Source organism: Rhinopithecus roxellana, chromosome 10 (assembly GCF_007565055.1).
Source record: "Rhinopithecus roxellana isolate Shanxi Qingling chromosome 10, ASM756505v1, whole genome shotgun sequence".
In the NCBI taxonomy this organism is placed as follows: Eukaryota; Metazoa; Chordata; class Mammalia; order Primates; family Cercopithecidae; genus Rhinopithecus; species Rhinopithecus roxellana.
In genome coordinates this window covers 107,410,086-107,426,912 of record NC_044558.1, presented here as the reverse complement: position 1 = coordinate 107,426,912, position 16,827 = coordinate 107,410,086, and the positions used below count along the sequence as shown (strand labels likewise).

General features: G+C 35.6%; 1 protein-coding gene and 1 non-coding gene across 2 annotated transcripts in view; both read left to right on the top strand.

The window, feature by feature from the left end:
* Positions 1-16,827, top strand: part of CDK17 (cyclin dependent kinase 17) — a 115,744-nt gene that overhangs the window by 85,840 nt on the left and 13,077 nt on the right. The window contains exons 6-10 of the mRNA XM_010383886.2: positions 7,968-8,024; positions 9,327-9,441; positions 10,296-10,390; positions 10,686-10,748; positions 12,857-12,980. Of these exons, the coding sequence (XP_010382188.1) occupies positions 7,968-8,024; positions 9,327-9,441; positions 10,296-10,390; positions 10,686-10,748; positions 12,857-12,980 (454 nt within the window). The remainder of the gene's footprint in view (positions 1-7,967; positions 8,025-9,326; positions 9,442-10,295; positions 10,391-10,685; positions 10,749-12,856; positions 12,981-16,827) is intronic.
* Positions 4,834-4,970, top strand: LOC115900248. Its single transcript, XR_004059904.1, has one exon. It is a non-coding gene; the product is annotated as a U4 spliceosomal RNA (small nuclear RNA).

Below are 16,827 nucleotides of genomic sequence, written 5' to 3'. Positions count from 1 at the left end.
TGGAGACAAGGTCCAACTCTGTCACCTAGGCTGGAATGAGGTAGCACGATCATAGCTCACTGTAATCTTGAACTCCTGGGCCCAAGCAATCTTCACATGTCAGGCTCCTGAGTAGCTAGGACTGCAGGTGTACATCACCACACCCAGCTAATTAAAAAACTTTTTTTTTTTGTAGAGATGGCATCTCACTGTGTTGCCCATGCTGGTTTCGAATGCCTGGCCTCAAGCAGTCCTTCTGCATTGGTTTCCCAAAGTGCTAGGATTATCAGTGTGAGCCACCCCACAGCACCTGGCCCAAGTGGGTCAGGTTAGATATTCCAGTTAGATATTCTAAAAAATACTTTGGTTACATACTCTGAAAAAAATAAAATCACTTTATGCTGTATATACCATGAGCACATTGTTATTTGACATTCACCAATATATAAATATGGTAAAAAGTATAACACAGACTTGATTTTGGTATAAGCTTATGATTATCATAATTCAGCATCACTGCTTAAGACATTTTTTTTGGGGAGGGGGGTGTGTGTGTGAGAGAGAGAGAGAGACAGAGTGTCACTTTGTCACCCAGGCAGGAGTACAATGATGCGATCTTGGCTCACTGCAACCTCTGCCTCTGGTTAAATGATTTTCATGCCTCAGTCTCCTGAGTAGCTGATATTATAGGGATATGCCACCATGCCTGGCTAATTTTTGTATTTTTAGTAGAGACGGGGTTTTGCCGTGATGGCCAAGCTGGTCTCGAACTGCTGACCTCAAATGATCCACCTGCCTCAGTCTCCCACAGTGTTGGGATTACAGGCGTGAGCCACTGTGCTCGGCCAAGACATTTTTATTGGGATGATTTTGCCATTTGATTGTCAGGTCAAAGTTTTCTTTGGCTATCAATTTTTAGCAAAGATTGGTACTTAGGATAAATTTTGAGGTTGTATTTGTTCCAATGGGGAGTAAAAATTGATTTAATCACCATGTAATTTTTTAAGCTATCATTTAAGAGCATCTTTTATGGTCTACATGAAATTAAGGAAAACAGTGCCCTCTAATGAATGCTAAGTGATTAGTTTTTATTTATGGTTAAGTGTTCCTACCTACCTCCCCCCTTTTTTTATTGAGATGGAGTTTCACTCTTGTTGCCCATGCTGGAGTGCAATGGCATGATCTCGGGTCACCACAACCTTCGCCTCCTGGGTTCAAGCAATTCTCCTGCGTCAGCCCCCTGAGTAGCTGGGATTACAGGCATGCGCCACCATGCCTGGCTAATTTTGTATTTTTAGTAGAGATGAGGTTTCTGCATGTTGGTCAGGCTGGTCTTGAACTCCTCACTTCAGGTGATCTGCCTGCCTCGGCCTCCCAAAGTGCTGGGATTACAGGCGTGAGCCCCTGCGCCTGGCCTGGGCTTATAGATTTCAGATAAATCATGCCAGCTATGTTTTGGATTTTACTGATGCATCCATTTCATTATTCATCTACCTTACTAAAGCATACTTTTTGGAAATACATTAAAAATTATTCTTCAAAATGAAAATCTCTACCTTAGGTTTATATTTGAACATAGGCAGTGAAGGAGGGCATGTGAAAGTTAGGGATGGATGGAAAATGAGTGGGAAAAAAGAAATTCATTCTTTTACATGTATTAGAATTTGTGTATCTATAGATAATATATTCTTTATATACCTAAAAGGTAAAAGTTTTTTCAGAGAGATCAGTTTTTCAACATAGAAGTCTGGACCCTAGGTTTATGTGTAAAAGAGGTGGGTAAAGATTAGGGATGGGTGGAGAGGAGGCAGGAAAAGAAAAATATTATTCACGTGTACTAGAGTTCATTTTTCCATGGATAATATACCCTTAATCTAAAAAATAAAATGTTTTTTAAGGTAAAATGTAAAATTTAGCCTTGTCTTCTAAAAGTTTTAAACTTTCAGTGTGTTGTTCTCTTTTTTTTTTTTTAATAAATTATTTGTAGAGACAGGGTAACACTATATTGCCCAGGCTGGTCTTGAACTCCTGGCCTCAATCAGTCCTGTTGCTTTGGCCTCCCAAATCATTACAGGTGTAAGCCACCTTTCCTAGCCTGTTTTCATATTTTCTAATGGCAATATATAATGAGTAGTGAAAATAACATAAAACCTTTGCTTGAGTAGGAATTAAGAAACAATTCATTTTTCCTGGAGAAGTTATACAGTGGGGCTCATTGGGTCTAATATAAATTTATGGTCATCAACCTTGCATAGATCCCCAGTGTTGCCTGGCTACTCCACTTTCTCTGATTAACTCTTCCTCTTCTTACTGTAAGCGGATGATCTCTCTTCCTACATCAAAAAAGAGAGAGGGCCAGATGCTGTGGCTCATGCCTGTAATCCCACCACTTTGAGAGGCTGAGGCAGGAGGTTTGCTTGAGCCCAGGAGTCCAAGACCAGCCTGGACAACATAGTGAGACCTCCATCTTTACAAAAAAATTAACAAAGCTAGCCAGGTGTAGTGGCATGCCTTTGTAGTCCCAGCTACTTGGTAGGTGGGAGGTGAGAGGATCACTTGAGCCCAAGAGGATGAGGTTGCAGTGAGCCATGATTGCACCACTGCACTCCAGCCTTGGCAACAGAGCGAGAGACCCTGTCTCAAAAATAAAAGGGGGCCATTAACTGGAAACTCCCTCCTTTTCTGTATAATAAACTTGCAAATCTATCTATACATATACTCATTCTGTTCTTTGTTTTTAATTTTGAGAAGTTGTCCCCCTTACTATCCCATCTTTTCAGGATGCTTAAGACTGTTATCCCTATAAACTCATGTGTGTTCAGTCTCTCATTTCTTATCTTAATCCTTTCCATTGACTTTTTATTTATATAAACTTACAATTTTAGTTTTATATTTACAGAAAAAATTAGAAAAATTATATAGTTCTTATATATCACATATCCAGTTACCCTATTACTAACATTTTATATTACTTTAATACATTTGTCACAACTAAGGAACCAACATTGGTACATTACTAGTAACAAAACTCCATAGTTTATTCGGATTTTACTAATTTTTTGTCAGTGTTCTTTTTCTGTCCCAGTACCCCGTCCAGGATACCGCGTTACATTTAGTGATCATATGCCATGTTAAAAATATTGGCTATTGGATTGGTGAAGTGCTGTTTAGTAGTACTTTATGATTGATAAGAAATAAAATATTCTCAGCATATTTAGTTAAATATTAGAATAGTGGGAAAGCCTATATGTAGATAGTCAGGATTCATCAGCGCTTCATTGCCCTTATGATAATGGTATATACCCAGTGGAAGTTTTGTGAGACTGAGTGCAGCTTCAATTAGAATGAAGGTCATCCATCTATAAAAATTTGTCTTATTGTATTAAAATCATAGGTTTCTACATTTTAAGAGCATATTCCTTCCTAAACGATGAATGTTTGGATTCTTCATTCCTGGTTTTACCAATGTAGACCATATAGACCTTTCTTATTTCTCAGAGCAGGTGAGAAAATACAGTCAAGTCCTTGCATTTCTCAGCAATTAGAAAGATAAGATGGAATGTGGAAGTGAGGTTCAAAGTCCCATAGAATTTACCTTTAGCATATTATGTACAGGTATACAGGATTAAGGTGGTATTGTGGTGATGATAATAGCAATTTTTGTAAGACAAATTGACTCAGTAGAATAGAGATTCTCAATCTCTCCCCCTGCCCACCAAGTCTAAGGGATAAAACACATTTCTGTCATTAACAGTAACTCGGTAATTCCCACAGGGAGGGAAATGAATGTTTGAAAAAGCCTCCCTCTTCCCCTGCTGTTTCTTTTTTTGTTGTGTTTTGAGACAGAGTTTTGCTCTGTCGCCAGGCTGGAGTGCAGTGGCACGATCTTGGCTCACCACAATCTCTGCCTCCCAGGTTCAAGCGATTCTCCTGCCTCAGCCTCCCGAGTAGCTGGGATTACAGGCATGCACCACCACACCCAGCTAATTTTTCTATTTTTAGTAGAGACAGGGTTTCACCATGTTGACCAGGATGGTCTTGATCTCCTGACCTTGTGATCCACCTGCTTCAGCTTCCCAAAGTGCTGGGATTACAGGCATGAGCCACTGTGCCCGGCCCCGTTTCTTATATATTAATACATACTCACTCTTAAAATGTCCTCTATAGATCCTCTGTACATACAGAAGCTTTCACCTTTATCTCTGGTTTCATTTTCCGCAATTTACCTGAGGTCAAGCACAGTCTGAAGATAGGTGAATACAATGCAATAAGATTATTTTGAGAGTGAGAGATAGAGACAGCATTCACATAACTTTTATTACAGTGTATTATTATTGTTATTTATTTTATTAGTTGATCTCTTACTCGGCAAAATTTATAAATTAAACTTTATCTTAGGAGTGTATTGATATGTATAGGGAAAAACCTAGTACATACAGGTTTCAGTGCTATCTGCTGTTTCAGGCATCCACTGGTGGTCTTAGAAGTATCCCCTGTGGATAAGGGGGACCTCCTATACTTCATTTGTTTGGATGCTCAGTTAGAACAGCATCTCCAGCATGTGATAGAGTAATTATGTTGCTAGATCCAAAGTAAACAAAAAATTTCCCATAAGGCGTGGTGTTGCTTACAAGTTACACTGAATTCTAGGAATACTATTATAAATTATAATTTAATTTACATATATATTTTTAGAATTTTCATATGCTTATGCTCTAAGTCATCTAAATAGGAATTTGCTTGGGGCTGCCAAAAAGTGAAGTATTTTCTTGGAACAGTGAAATATCAGAAAAAATTATCTTTATTTGTCTGGAAAGCAGCATTAGGGGGGCTTTTATATTACATGAAAATATAAGCTTTAAGCAGTGATAGTATCATACCCGAGGTTTATCCAAGGCGCAGTTATTGCTAATTGAAAATTTTTCCCAAATACCCCGCCGTGACAACTTGCAATATAGTTGGCACTGGCAATTTTTGAGTTTCTACAGAAACTGAAACAACAACATATACATTATAAAGTTTATTGTGCTATTTCTTTAGCTATTATTTTTTTCTATGAAACTTTTAAAATATTCTAAAATAATCTAGGATGGAACTCAGTCTAGATTGTGAACTCATGAAAGTGGGAATCATATCTGTCTTCTCTAGCACCTAACATTGTGCTGGGTAAATGTTGAATAAATGAGCTTTGTCCTCTGTCCTCTGAATAATTTCTGTAGGAGAGCATGTCAACAAGCTAGTCATTATATCTATTGTTAATCTTGTCGTGTTCAGCAAATAAAAATGCAAGCAAAATTTTCTAAAAATTTTATTTAAAGATTCAGTAAGTACTATTTTGATGTAATCATTAAATCCTAAGTTGGAGATTTCTAAAATGGGGGCTACGCTTTTACTTTTTGAATTAGGATCTGACAGACAATTCACTAGTGTAATTGTGCCTTTGTCTGAATTCTCTGCCTGCCTGCCTGCCTGCATGGGTGGAATTCAGTAGTGTTGTTTATTTTATAGACTGATTATTCAAATTTAAACCTAACCTCATACATTTTTGTCTTTACAGTCTAATTTGTAGTCCATTTACATAGTCTTTAAAGCAAACCTCGACATTTTGTCATAGTAACCGTTGGACCCTAGTGTGTTTGATGTTTTAAGAACATAGTAGTATTCATTCATTCCAGATAAAAGGATTAATAAGAACATTTCTCTACTCCCGAGAAGAAAAAATGCCTAGCTTACAGTCTTATTTCCTGTGTGCTTCTCATTGTTGTAATGACATTTTAAATATTTTTTTCAGGAATATTCATTCTTTTGTTCATACTAGTTTGCATTTGTTCTCAATATAGTGTTTCCCCCCCCATAAAAGATGACACAAAACTTAAAATTCATGGCAAAAATGCGATGGTTCCATATTCATGGATTTATAAATTCCAGAGATAAGTATCAGAATAAAGATACTTTATTCGTTTCTGTGATCTTGGCAATTAGCCTTTTTTATGAAGTAAAGTGTTTAAGATCATATATAAATAGGCTATATAAAACATACGTGAATTAAAATATTATTCAGAATCAGACTGTCATGTACCAGGTAGTGGGCTATTTACCATGTTTTTCATACTGATTTTGAAAACTTCACTTGTATTTTTAAAATGTTATCTATTGTAGTTTTACTTCTTTATTTTGCGTAGTTATTGATACCAGAAAGCAAAGGACTTAATACTGAGTCATGTACAATACATGGATGAATAGTGTATGATGGTTGTAAAACTTCATTTTTAATTTAATGTTTTATGAAAAATGTCATATATAGGAAAATGTCATAAAGAGTACAAAAATAATTTTTCATTCATTCAATAATACCTGTGACCGAAGTTTTAATTAATTTACTAAAATTGAGTTAAGTACTATTGGATGTGTAATTTTCCACATGGCTTTTAATATGATATATATCATTGTAACAAAAAGATAAAAACAGTTCTTTTGAGGGACCTCTGCTACTTTTGGCCATTCAACTTTGGATAATTTATCCTATTGTCTAAAATTGTAAGTGATGCAAGTCTAATTACCAAAGATTATTTTAATTTTATTCCGTAGTTCCAAGGAAAAGTGCATATTTAGACCTCTAGAGTTTGACTAAATCACAGCACTTAATCATCTGGCATAATTTAGACACCTTTGAGAACTGAGATTATGTATTGAAAAACATTATTTCCTTTCACCAGCTTTTTATTTAAGGGCATTAGCACCATTCTAAGCAAGTGAATCTTTCTTTAGATTATCATTACCTTTTCCATTATCTACAAAGGGGTACTAGAAAGCAACTTTAAGAAAATTATTTTCCCATTCTGTTTTACTTTTTAAAATATTTCTGCTTTCTCAGTCCCTAGTTTTCAATCTATCAAAAATGTTTTTTCCTAAATGTGTTATGGTTTTTTCTTTTTCATTTTAAATATTGGGTCTGTATTACATATTTAGGTATATTTCATCTGCCCTATTTATTGTCTCTATACACAATAGGCAGGCAAGCTCAAGGTTTAAAAGCAAGGCTTTTGAGAACTCACTTTTAAAGCATTTTCTCTTGTTGTGGGTTGTTGCTGTTTTGTTTTTGTTTTTGTTTTTGGCGGCAGGGTGTAGCCAGAATTAGACTTAACGTTGCTGCTTCTATGTTTGCCATTTCCTGATCCGTAGTAGAGCATGATTTTCAGTTTTCTTTTTCATTATATTTTGATTGGAAAACCTGAAACAAATAGTATTTTGTTGTTTGCGGGGCTTCCTTGAGAATTAAGATTGGTGAGGGAAAATATATAGGAAAAATATTTATTTTATAATTTTGTTAAAAAGAAAATCCCAAGTAGTTATCCTTGATAAGATTCTTTAGTATCTTAAAACACCTGTGGTATCTCAGAATAAAACAAAATATTTTTCATGACAGAATGTTAACTACATATATAAAGGTTGGGTTGACAATTTTGATTGTGAACTTTGATATTTTTGAACCTTTGAATATTCCAACATTGGGTTTATTTTAAAACTTGATAGATATTCAACCATTTGATTATAATCAGATTTTTCTATTCTTAGTCACTCTTTAGAGTGGAAAAGTTTCAAAAGTTGAGGAAGAGATGAATTGAAACTTTAAGAATAAATACTAGGCCAGGCGCGGTGGCTCACGCCTGTAATCCCAGCACTTTGGGAGGCCAAGGCAGGTAGATCACTTGAGGTCAGGAGTTTGAGAACAGCCTGGCCAATGTGTTGAAACCCTCTCTCTGCTAAAAATACAAAAATTAGCTGGGCGAGGTGGTGCGTGCCTGTAATCCCAGCTGCTCCGGAGGCTGAGGCAGGAGAATCACTCAAACCCAGGAGGTGGAGGTTGCAATGAGCCAAGATTGTGCCACCAAACTCCAGCCTGGGCGACAGAGTGAGACGACGCTGTCTCAAAAAAAAAAAAAAAAAAAAAAGAATAAATACAAAATTTATCATTGTTTACTTTTCAGTCAGAAATCGGCTTTGGAAAAATGGAAACCTACATCAAATTGGAAAAGCTTGGAGAGGTAAGTAAATATTTATTTCAAAAATGTAAGACACATTTTTTTCTTATTCTTCATTCTCTGTTACTCCACAGTTTTTGTTAACCTGGAAAAAATATAAATACTGATGTCTACAAGATTATATACTTGTTCTGGAAAGGTAACAGAGTTTCTAGGAGTTAGAGTCTTCAATTCTTGAAATTTTCCCATCAGTTTGAGAGGAAATGGATTTTTTTTATAGCTTTGAAATTTTTATTGCAGCAAATTTGTATTGTTTTCTTGATAACAAAGTAGGCATTTGTCACTTAGTCCACTGGCAGTCTACTGTCCATGCCATTATGGGAAATTGCATGAGTTCAGACCTGTGAAAAATCAGAATAAAGATAAAAACACATTTTTTGAAGGTTAAGGAAATTCTTAAGATCTTGGTTTTCTTGGACTTGCTACTGGTACTACTGATTTAGAAGTGGCCTACCTCCTATAGTAAGAAAGGGCAAAGAAAATAATAGGGACGCCTTAAAGGATCTTGAGGGCTGTCCTGGCAATGATAGAAGAGATCCTTGTTTTTTAAAGGAGAGTTTATGTAGATTCTGAAAAGTCTGGAAACATGGGTAAAATTTTTATGATTGCTGGGCGTGGTGGCTCACGCCTGTAATCCCAGCATTTTGGGAGGCCAAGGCAGGTGGATCACGAGGTCAGGAGTTTGAGACCAGCCTAGCCAACATGGTGAAATCCCGTCTGTACTAAAAATACAAAAATTAGCCAGGCTTGGTGGCGGGCGCCTGTAATCCCAGCTACTCGGGAGGCTAAGTCAGGAGAATTGCTTGAAACCGGAAGGTGGAGGTTGCAGCAAGCCGAGATTGTGCCACTTGCACTGTAGCCTGGGTGAAAGAATGAAACTTCATCTCAAAAAAAAAAAAAATTATGATTTAACAATATGTATATTACGTTTTCATTTTTCAATTAATATGTTTAATTAGTGTCCATCAGTCTCCATATACCATTGCAGGTAAAGCATCTTTGATTTTAAAGCTGTTAATCTAATTGTTAATCTGAAATAAAGTACAAAAAGTAAATATTCTATCTATGTTTTTATACTCTTGAGGCACTCTGTAGTGTTACAGAAGTATGGAAGCTGTGCATATGAACTGAAAGTCCTGTTTGCTGTAAGAAAAGCCAAGGCTGATCATTGTGTGTTTTTCTTTGCAAGATGGAATTTAACAATGCTTAGAAATTAGAAATTCAGGTAGAGCTCTTTATTATAGGATGGTATTAAATAGACTCTTATGATACTTTTGATGTGTCCTTTAAAAATATATTTTATAGGGTACATATGCAACAGTGTATAAAGGAAGAAGTAAATTGACAGAGAATTTGGTGGCATTAAAAGAGATCCGATTGGAACATGAAGAAGGTGCACCCTGCACAGCTATAAGAGAAGGTATAATAATTATACAGAACATTTTAAAATCAAAGTGGTGGAATAAGAGTTTAATTTTTATAAGTAAAAAGAGCTCAGATATACAAGTAATAAATGACTGGAAGATATAATTAAACCTTTAAAAAGCTAATTTCTAAAGCAAATATTCACAAGAAAGGAATAATATTAGTGTATAACTTATAATGAAATCTGCATTCATTAAAAATCACTATCATAGACAACTATTTGTCATAGGGAAATGTTATACATTGGTACATGGGGAACATGATAACTATAAATTAGCCAGATAAACTAAATAAATTAAAAAACAGTATGTAAACATATTTATATCATAGTACCATTTTATAAAGAAAATATTATTCAGAAAATGGCTTGAGGCAACCGATTAGTAATGTGGAGGGGAAAAATGGTTCCGTGTACTTTATATCTAAATTAATCCCAGAAGTTTCAAAAGTTAACATTTAAGAAAAATACAGAAGGTGATATGGAGAATATTATAATATTGGGGACAATTTTAAGTATTATTACATCAAACCCGGTAGTATAAAAGAAAAGAAAAAATTGATTTCCATGAAAATTTTTACAACCAATCCCCTTGGTAAATTATTGTTTTAAACTTAAGAGAATCTTTTTTTTTTTTTAATAGCACTGTTGCCCAGGCTGGTCTTGAACTCCTGGGCTCAAGTGATCCGCCTGCCTCAGCCTCTCAAAAGTGCTGGGATTATAGGCATGAGCCACTGCCCAAGACCTGAATTTAAGAGAATCTTTTAATCAGTTCATATGTTCAACTTACTTCAGGTTTTTATAAAGACTACCACGGACTAAACAATTGTCTTTCTTTTTCTGTTTTGCAGTTTCACTATTAAAGGATTTAAAACATGCAAATATAGTAACCTTACATGACATTGTTCACACAGATAAATCTTTGACTTTGGTGTTTGAGTATCTGGTAAGCATCTCATAAAAATTCAGTATTTAACTTTGCTTTAGAAAAATATAGTAAATTGGACTTTCAGTTTGTTTTTTATTTTTCTTTAAACTGCAGCTGTGCTTAGATAAATTGGACTTTTTAATAGCCCAAGGAACTTTATTGTTTAGTTATCAGTTTTTAATTAAATTATGTGTATGGCACATCTAATATCTTTTCTTGAAAAACGACATATTTTGAAAAACACTATTAAGTGAACCAGTCACAACATTCTGAAAACTGTGTATCACATAGCAGAGTACTGTTTTTTTTCCAGGATAAAGACCTGAAACAGTACATGGATGACTGTGGAAACATCATGAGTATGCACAACGTAAAGGTATGTTTTCGTATGTAATTTTTAAATTTTGTTTAAAGCAGAGGTGAACCATTATATAATGAAATGTACCAGCCTCATAACTCTTCTTCAGGGTTTTCTGTTTGGCCTTTATAGGTTATTGTCATCTGAACATGCAATATTTACCCAGAACTTCTGTTGACTATACTATAGCTTTCTTAGGATCAGACCTTTTTGTAGAACCACTTTATTCTTTTGACATTTCACATTACAACTGATTGTCCTAATATAGAATATATGTACAGGTATATTCTGCTTTAAAAAAAAATCAAATACGAATGATGAGTGCATTCTGTGAAAGGCCTTCTTTAAATAGTGAACTCACCAAATAAATGGTATTTAATTATAAAACAACAACTTTTCAGGACTAATGAATAAGGCCAGAACATGCAGGTTTTGTGAACCCTATGCTGGAAATGCCAATCTGTACTGTTAGGAAGCAGAGTAAGATAATTGGTATGTTTTCTTACTACAACATATTTAAAAATTTAGTGCTAAAAAAGTTTGCCATAAAATCAGTGCCAGATGACACCCAAAAGTTATCAACTGAGTAACAGCATCAGGCATAGTTTGTATTCTTATAGTAGGTTTCTTTGACCTGAGTGGTGTATCCAAATTTAGCAACGATTTATTTATCCAAACTTAGTCAACAATATGTAAGAACCTATTCTGAAAATAGGCTGTCACAGCTGTGCACTTCAGACATTTCTAATTCTGTAGGTAGTAATTTTAAACTTACATTTAAAAAAAAATTAAGTTTGGTGGTTATAAAAGAGAGCCAGTTTCTGTTACTAAAAGACGGCTCAGAACATATGGATAACACATTGCTAAGGATTTTTTAAAAGGGCTTTAAATGTACTTCCATATATATTCTGTCAGGGTTGTTTTCATCATATTTTACATTTTTGTTTGCAAAGTGTTATAACTGTCATTTTGTATCTTTTTTTGATTTTAATTTTGTTTTTCCTGCTTTTTATTAGCAATATTTTGAAAATAAAACAAGGTCCTTAATGATGATAATTTCACAAATGTTGAGACGTTTATTTCTTTAATGCCAGGTTTACATGATTAGCTTAAGTTGGAAAGCATTATATTATTTATTTGTTTAAGTGGCCTTTATACTTTCAAAATACAAAGTGTAACAGGAATTCGTTTACAGTAATTTTAGAGTTTTAAAAACGTAATTATGTAGACTGCAGAGACTCTGGCACAGAGAATTCATTCAGGCATACCGTTGACCTGCTGCCTTGGCTGCCTCTGTTCTAATGCTCTATTTTTCACCTACAAATGAACTGAGGGGAAACTCTTGAATCCTCTGTACTTGAGGTTCTTTTGGTTAACCCCAGAGAATCAAAGGTCTTATGTGTTCCAGAATCGTCTTTCTACCAAAATCTACAACTAAAACCCTACCATTATTAGCCTTATAGGAATTGCTTTTTTCAGAGTCGTTCAGAACACTATAGGGCTAATGCCCCTTTGTGAATCACAGTAGATTTTGAAGGCTGAGTAGGACGTGCTGAAAGTAAGAGGTGGGTGATAGAAGCTGGTTTCAGTTATTTTTATAGTAAGTAATTTGCCAGAGCTGTGCAGCAGCATTATCTTTGATACCTCAGACTTTTCATAAAATCACCAACTCCAGTGCCTTATTTTAATGACACTGCCCCAGATCAGAGTTTTTCTTTTTGTTTTTTAAGGAGCGTTGAGTGGGAGGGGGGTTGGTTGGTTGTTTTGCCAGAATTTTATAATTAAACTATGTAAACCTTAGTAGGCCTGTAAGTTTATGAGGATATGTTTTTTAAGTCATTTTCCACAGTAAATCAACTGTTACTGCTAGGAGGAAGTTTCATTTTAAAAAATATTTTCATAGATACTGTTAGACTAAAAGAAGTGGGTGCTTCAAATAGAATAATAAACTATTAAATTCAGAAAGCCACTATAAAAGGAAATAGACATTGTACTTACGGATGCAATTACTTTCTTTTTCCTGTTACAATGTTCTAGGCCAGTTGCTTTTCTCCTTACCATCATTTATGCTTATACTAAAGCATGTCTCATCTGTAAGACTAATTTTTATTTATTTGTTTCTATAGCTGTTTCTGTACCAGATTCTACGTGGTTTGGCATATTGCCATAGAAGAAAGGTATTGCATCGAGACTTGAAACCACAGAACCTCCTCATTAATGAAAAAGGAGAATTAAAGCTAGCAGATTTTGGTATGGAATGTATGAGATATTTATTAGTACTTCCAGGTTCTTAAATTTAAAAGATCAACCACTGTCATAATATGCCATTGCTTTTATGTGGGTTTGGAAATTGTCTTGGTGGCCCACAGAATAAGATATTTGACAGAACTTTGGTGGGTGATTTATGTTGGTTATTAGCAGCAAATTCTAAAAGGCACAGGCTGTTCTCAGGTGTGGACATAGACCCCTAGGGCTCCTGAGACCCTTGTAGGAGGCCTCTAAATATAAATATATTACCAAAATTGTACCATCTGTTATTTGCCTTTTTCACTGTGTTAATACTTGCAATGATGATCCCAAAGTAATAACGCATAAAATTATATATCAAAATAGTGGCACAAAAATAAATCATTGTATTCTTTTTTTTTTTTTTTTTTTTTTTTTGAGAGATAGAGTTTTGGTCTTGAAGCCCAGGCTGGAGTACAATGGTGTGATCTTGGCTCACTGCAACCTCTGCTTCCTGGGTTCAAGTGACTCTCCTGCCTCAGCCTCCCAGGTAGCTGGGATTACAGGCATGCGCCACCATGCCTTGCTAATTTTGCATATTTAGTGTGACCATCATGTTAGGCTGGTCTCGAACTCCTGACCTCAGGTGGTCCACCCGCCTCGGCCTCCCAAAGTGCTGGGATTACAGGCGTGAGCCACCGGGCCCAGGCCATCATTGTATTCTTTACCACTACATTTACTTAAAGGGAAAACTGTCAGTTACACTTAAAAAGGTACATGATGAAGCAATATTAATTTCCATCCTTGACTACATTTCTTTTTAATATTTTATGTGATAAAATGGGAAGTGTACATAAAACACATTTGCTGCACACAGAAATAATGTGGTTGCCTCTCGAGGAAAAGTGCTCATGTGATTATTTGAGTGCAAATTGAACTAGCCCCGTTATTTGAAGGGACACCATTTTTACTTAATGACTGACAGACAAACTATGATTATTCAGACTTAGGTATTTGGCAGACATTTTCCTGAAAATGAATGAAGGAAGCCTATCATTTCAAGGACAAGAACTGACAATATTTCTTGCCAGTAATAAAATTCAAGTTTTCAAGCAAAAATTAGAGTTTGGAAATTGGGATCTGCTTTGAGTTTGATGGCTTTTAAATACTCAGAGACTTTTCTGATAAGATCAATGTTGATGTTAACACGATTTTTCGATATGCTGAAAAAGTGTATAAACATTTGGAATGTATAACTCAGGGAACCAGTGTTTTCCAAATGGCTAATGCATGATATTACAGAATCATGCATGGATAAAAGACCCATTTAAAGTACAAGATAGATCAATGAATTTTAGTGCAACAAAAGTATGAGAGGTTCATCGTTGTAATTTCTGTTACCACAAAACATTTAAGAGACCACTTACTTTGTAGTTCTGATGTAATGTCAAAGAAGACTATTCATGTTTATCAGAAAAGGCTGTTAAAATGCCCCTCCTCTTTCCAGCCTCATATCTGTGTGAGATCTGATTTCCTTCATATATGTATGTATGTTGTGATATGTATATTTCATTTGTTGTGATACATGTGATATTTATCAAAGTAACATATCACAACACATCGCATGCAAAAACAGATGTGGAATCCAGTTGTCTTCTATTAAAATCGACTTTAGGCCAGACATAGCGGCTCAGGGGTGTAATCCCAGCACTTAAGAGGCTAAGGTGGGAGGATCACTTGAAGCCAGGAGTTTAAGACCAGCTTGGGCAACATAGCAAGATCCCATCTCTACACCAAAAACAAGATTTCAAAGAGATTTACAAGAAGGCCATTCTTACTAAGTTTTGTTTTTATATAAAAAAAAGTTTTCCATAAAAATGTCGTTCTTGCTATATATAATGGGTGGTGTTTTTAAAGAGAAAATATTTTAAAATTTGCTGTTTTAATTTCTAATGTGGCAAATATCAGTAAATATATCCACAGAAATAAAAGCTCTTTAGGTCTTTGATAATTTTCAAGAGTAGAAAATGGGTCTTGACCCAGCCATCCCATTACTGGGTATATACCCAAAGGATTATAAATCATGCCGCTATAAAGACACATGCACATGTATGTTTATTGCGGCACAATTCACAATAGCAAAGACTTGGAATCAACCCAAATGTCCATCAGTGACAGACTGGATTAAGAAAATGTGGCACATATACACCGTGGAATACTATGCAGCCATAGAAAAGGATGAGTTTGTGTCCTTTGTAGGGACATGGATGCAGCTGGAAACCATCACTCTCAGCAAACTATCGCAAGAACAGAAGACCAAACACCGCATGTTCTCACTCATAGGTGGGAACTGAACAATGAGATCACTTGGACTTGGAAAGGGGAACATCACACACTGGGGCCTATCATGGGGAGGGGAGAGTGAGGAGGGATTGCACTGGGAGTTATACCTGATGTAAATGACGGGTTGATGGGTGCTGATGAGTTGATGGGTGCAGCACACCAACATGGCACAAGTATACATATGTGACAAACCTGCACGTTATGCACATGCACCCTAGAACTTAAAGTATAATAATAATAATAATAATAATAATAATAATAAAGAAAATGGGTCTTGAGAGCAGTGAGTTTAGAAGCAACTACTGAAAGGAATTCCCTTAATATACCTGCCACCATTACTCTGTATTATATGCTCAATAATTTAATTGCAGCTATTTATCTGTATCTTTTTAGCTAACCTGGTTTTAAGGGAATTGAAAGTAAAATTAAATGCTCTTTTTGCTTCTAGAAAGTAAACTTTTTCGTGTTGAAGGAACTCTGTAGAGTAGCTTTGAATTTTTTGTATTCCATATTCCGAGAGTTTGAATACTCTTAGAGAACTTACTTTTTAAAAACCCATGCAGTTTTCTATAACTAGAATTTATAATTCTTTTTCATAAATGATTATGGTAGTTTTTTGTTTGTTTGTTTTAAGACAGGGTCTTGCTCTGTCACCCTGGCTGGAGTGTAGTGGTGCAATCTCAGCTCACTACAACCTCCGCCTTCTGGGTTCAAGCGAGGTTACAGGGGTGCCACCACACCCAGCTAATTTTTGTATTTTTAGTAGAGATGGGGTTTCACCGTGTTGTTCAGGCTGGTCTCAAACTCCTGGCCTCAAGCAATCTGCCTGCCTTGGCCTCCCAAAATGCTGGGATTACAGGTGTGAGCCATTACACCTGGCTTTGATTATGCTAGTTTTATGTTTGGAGTGTTTCATTAAATTTGATAAATACTAGTGTTTCAAGTATTACTCTTCACTGTTATTAAATGGTGAATTTGTTCTGGAAATGCCTATACTTTTGCTCATTGAATACTTTGCCATTTGAAGAGTAAATTACTTTTTGCATTTCGTTCTTTAAAAAGGAAATGTGTGGGTCACCTGTGTTTGAATAACAATTATAAGCTATTTACATATGCTTTCATAGATTATAAAGTCTCTTCTTGGGCATAGTTTATGTTGTTATTTCCCTTATAATAATTGTTACTTTGTCTCTCTTTTTTCTTTCTCCTTCCTTCAGCCACCATTTCCTTTTCACCCTGTCTTTTTCCTTCTCCTTCTCTGCCTTAGCTAATCTGCATTTAATTCTCTTTAGTCCCAATCCCAAAATGAATGTCAGTGAAGAGAAATACTTTCGCGAGGCCAAGGCAGGTGGATCACATGAGGTCAGGAGTTCAATACCAGCCTGACCAACATGGTAAAACGCTGTCTCTACTCAAAATAGAAAAATTAGCTGGGCATTGTGGTGGGCACCTGTAATCCCAGCTCTTTGGGAGGCTGAGGCAGGAGAATTGCTTGAACGCAGGAGGCAGAGGTTGCAGTGAGCCAAAA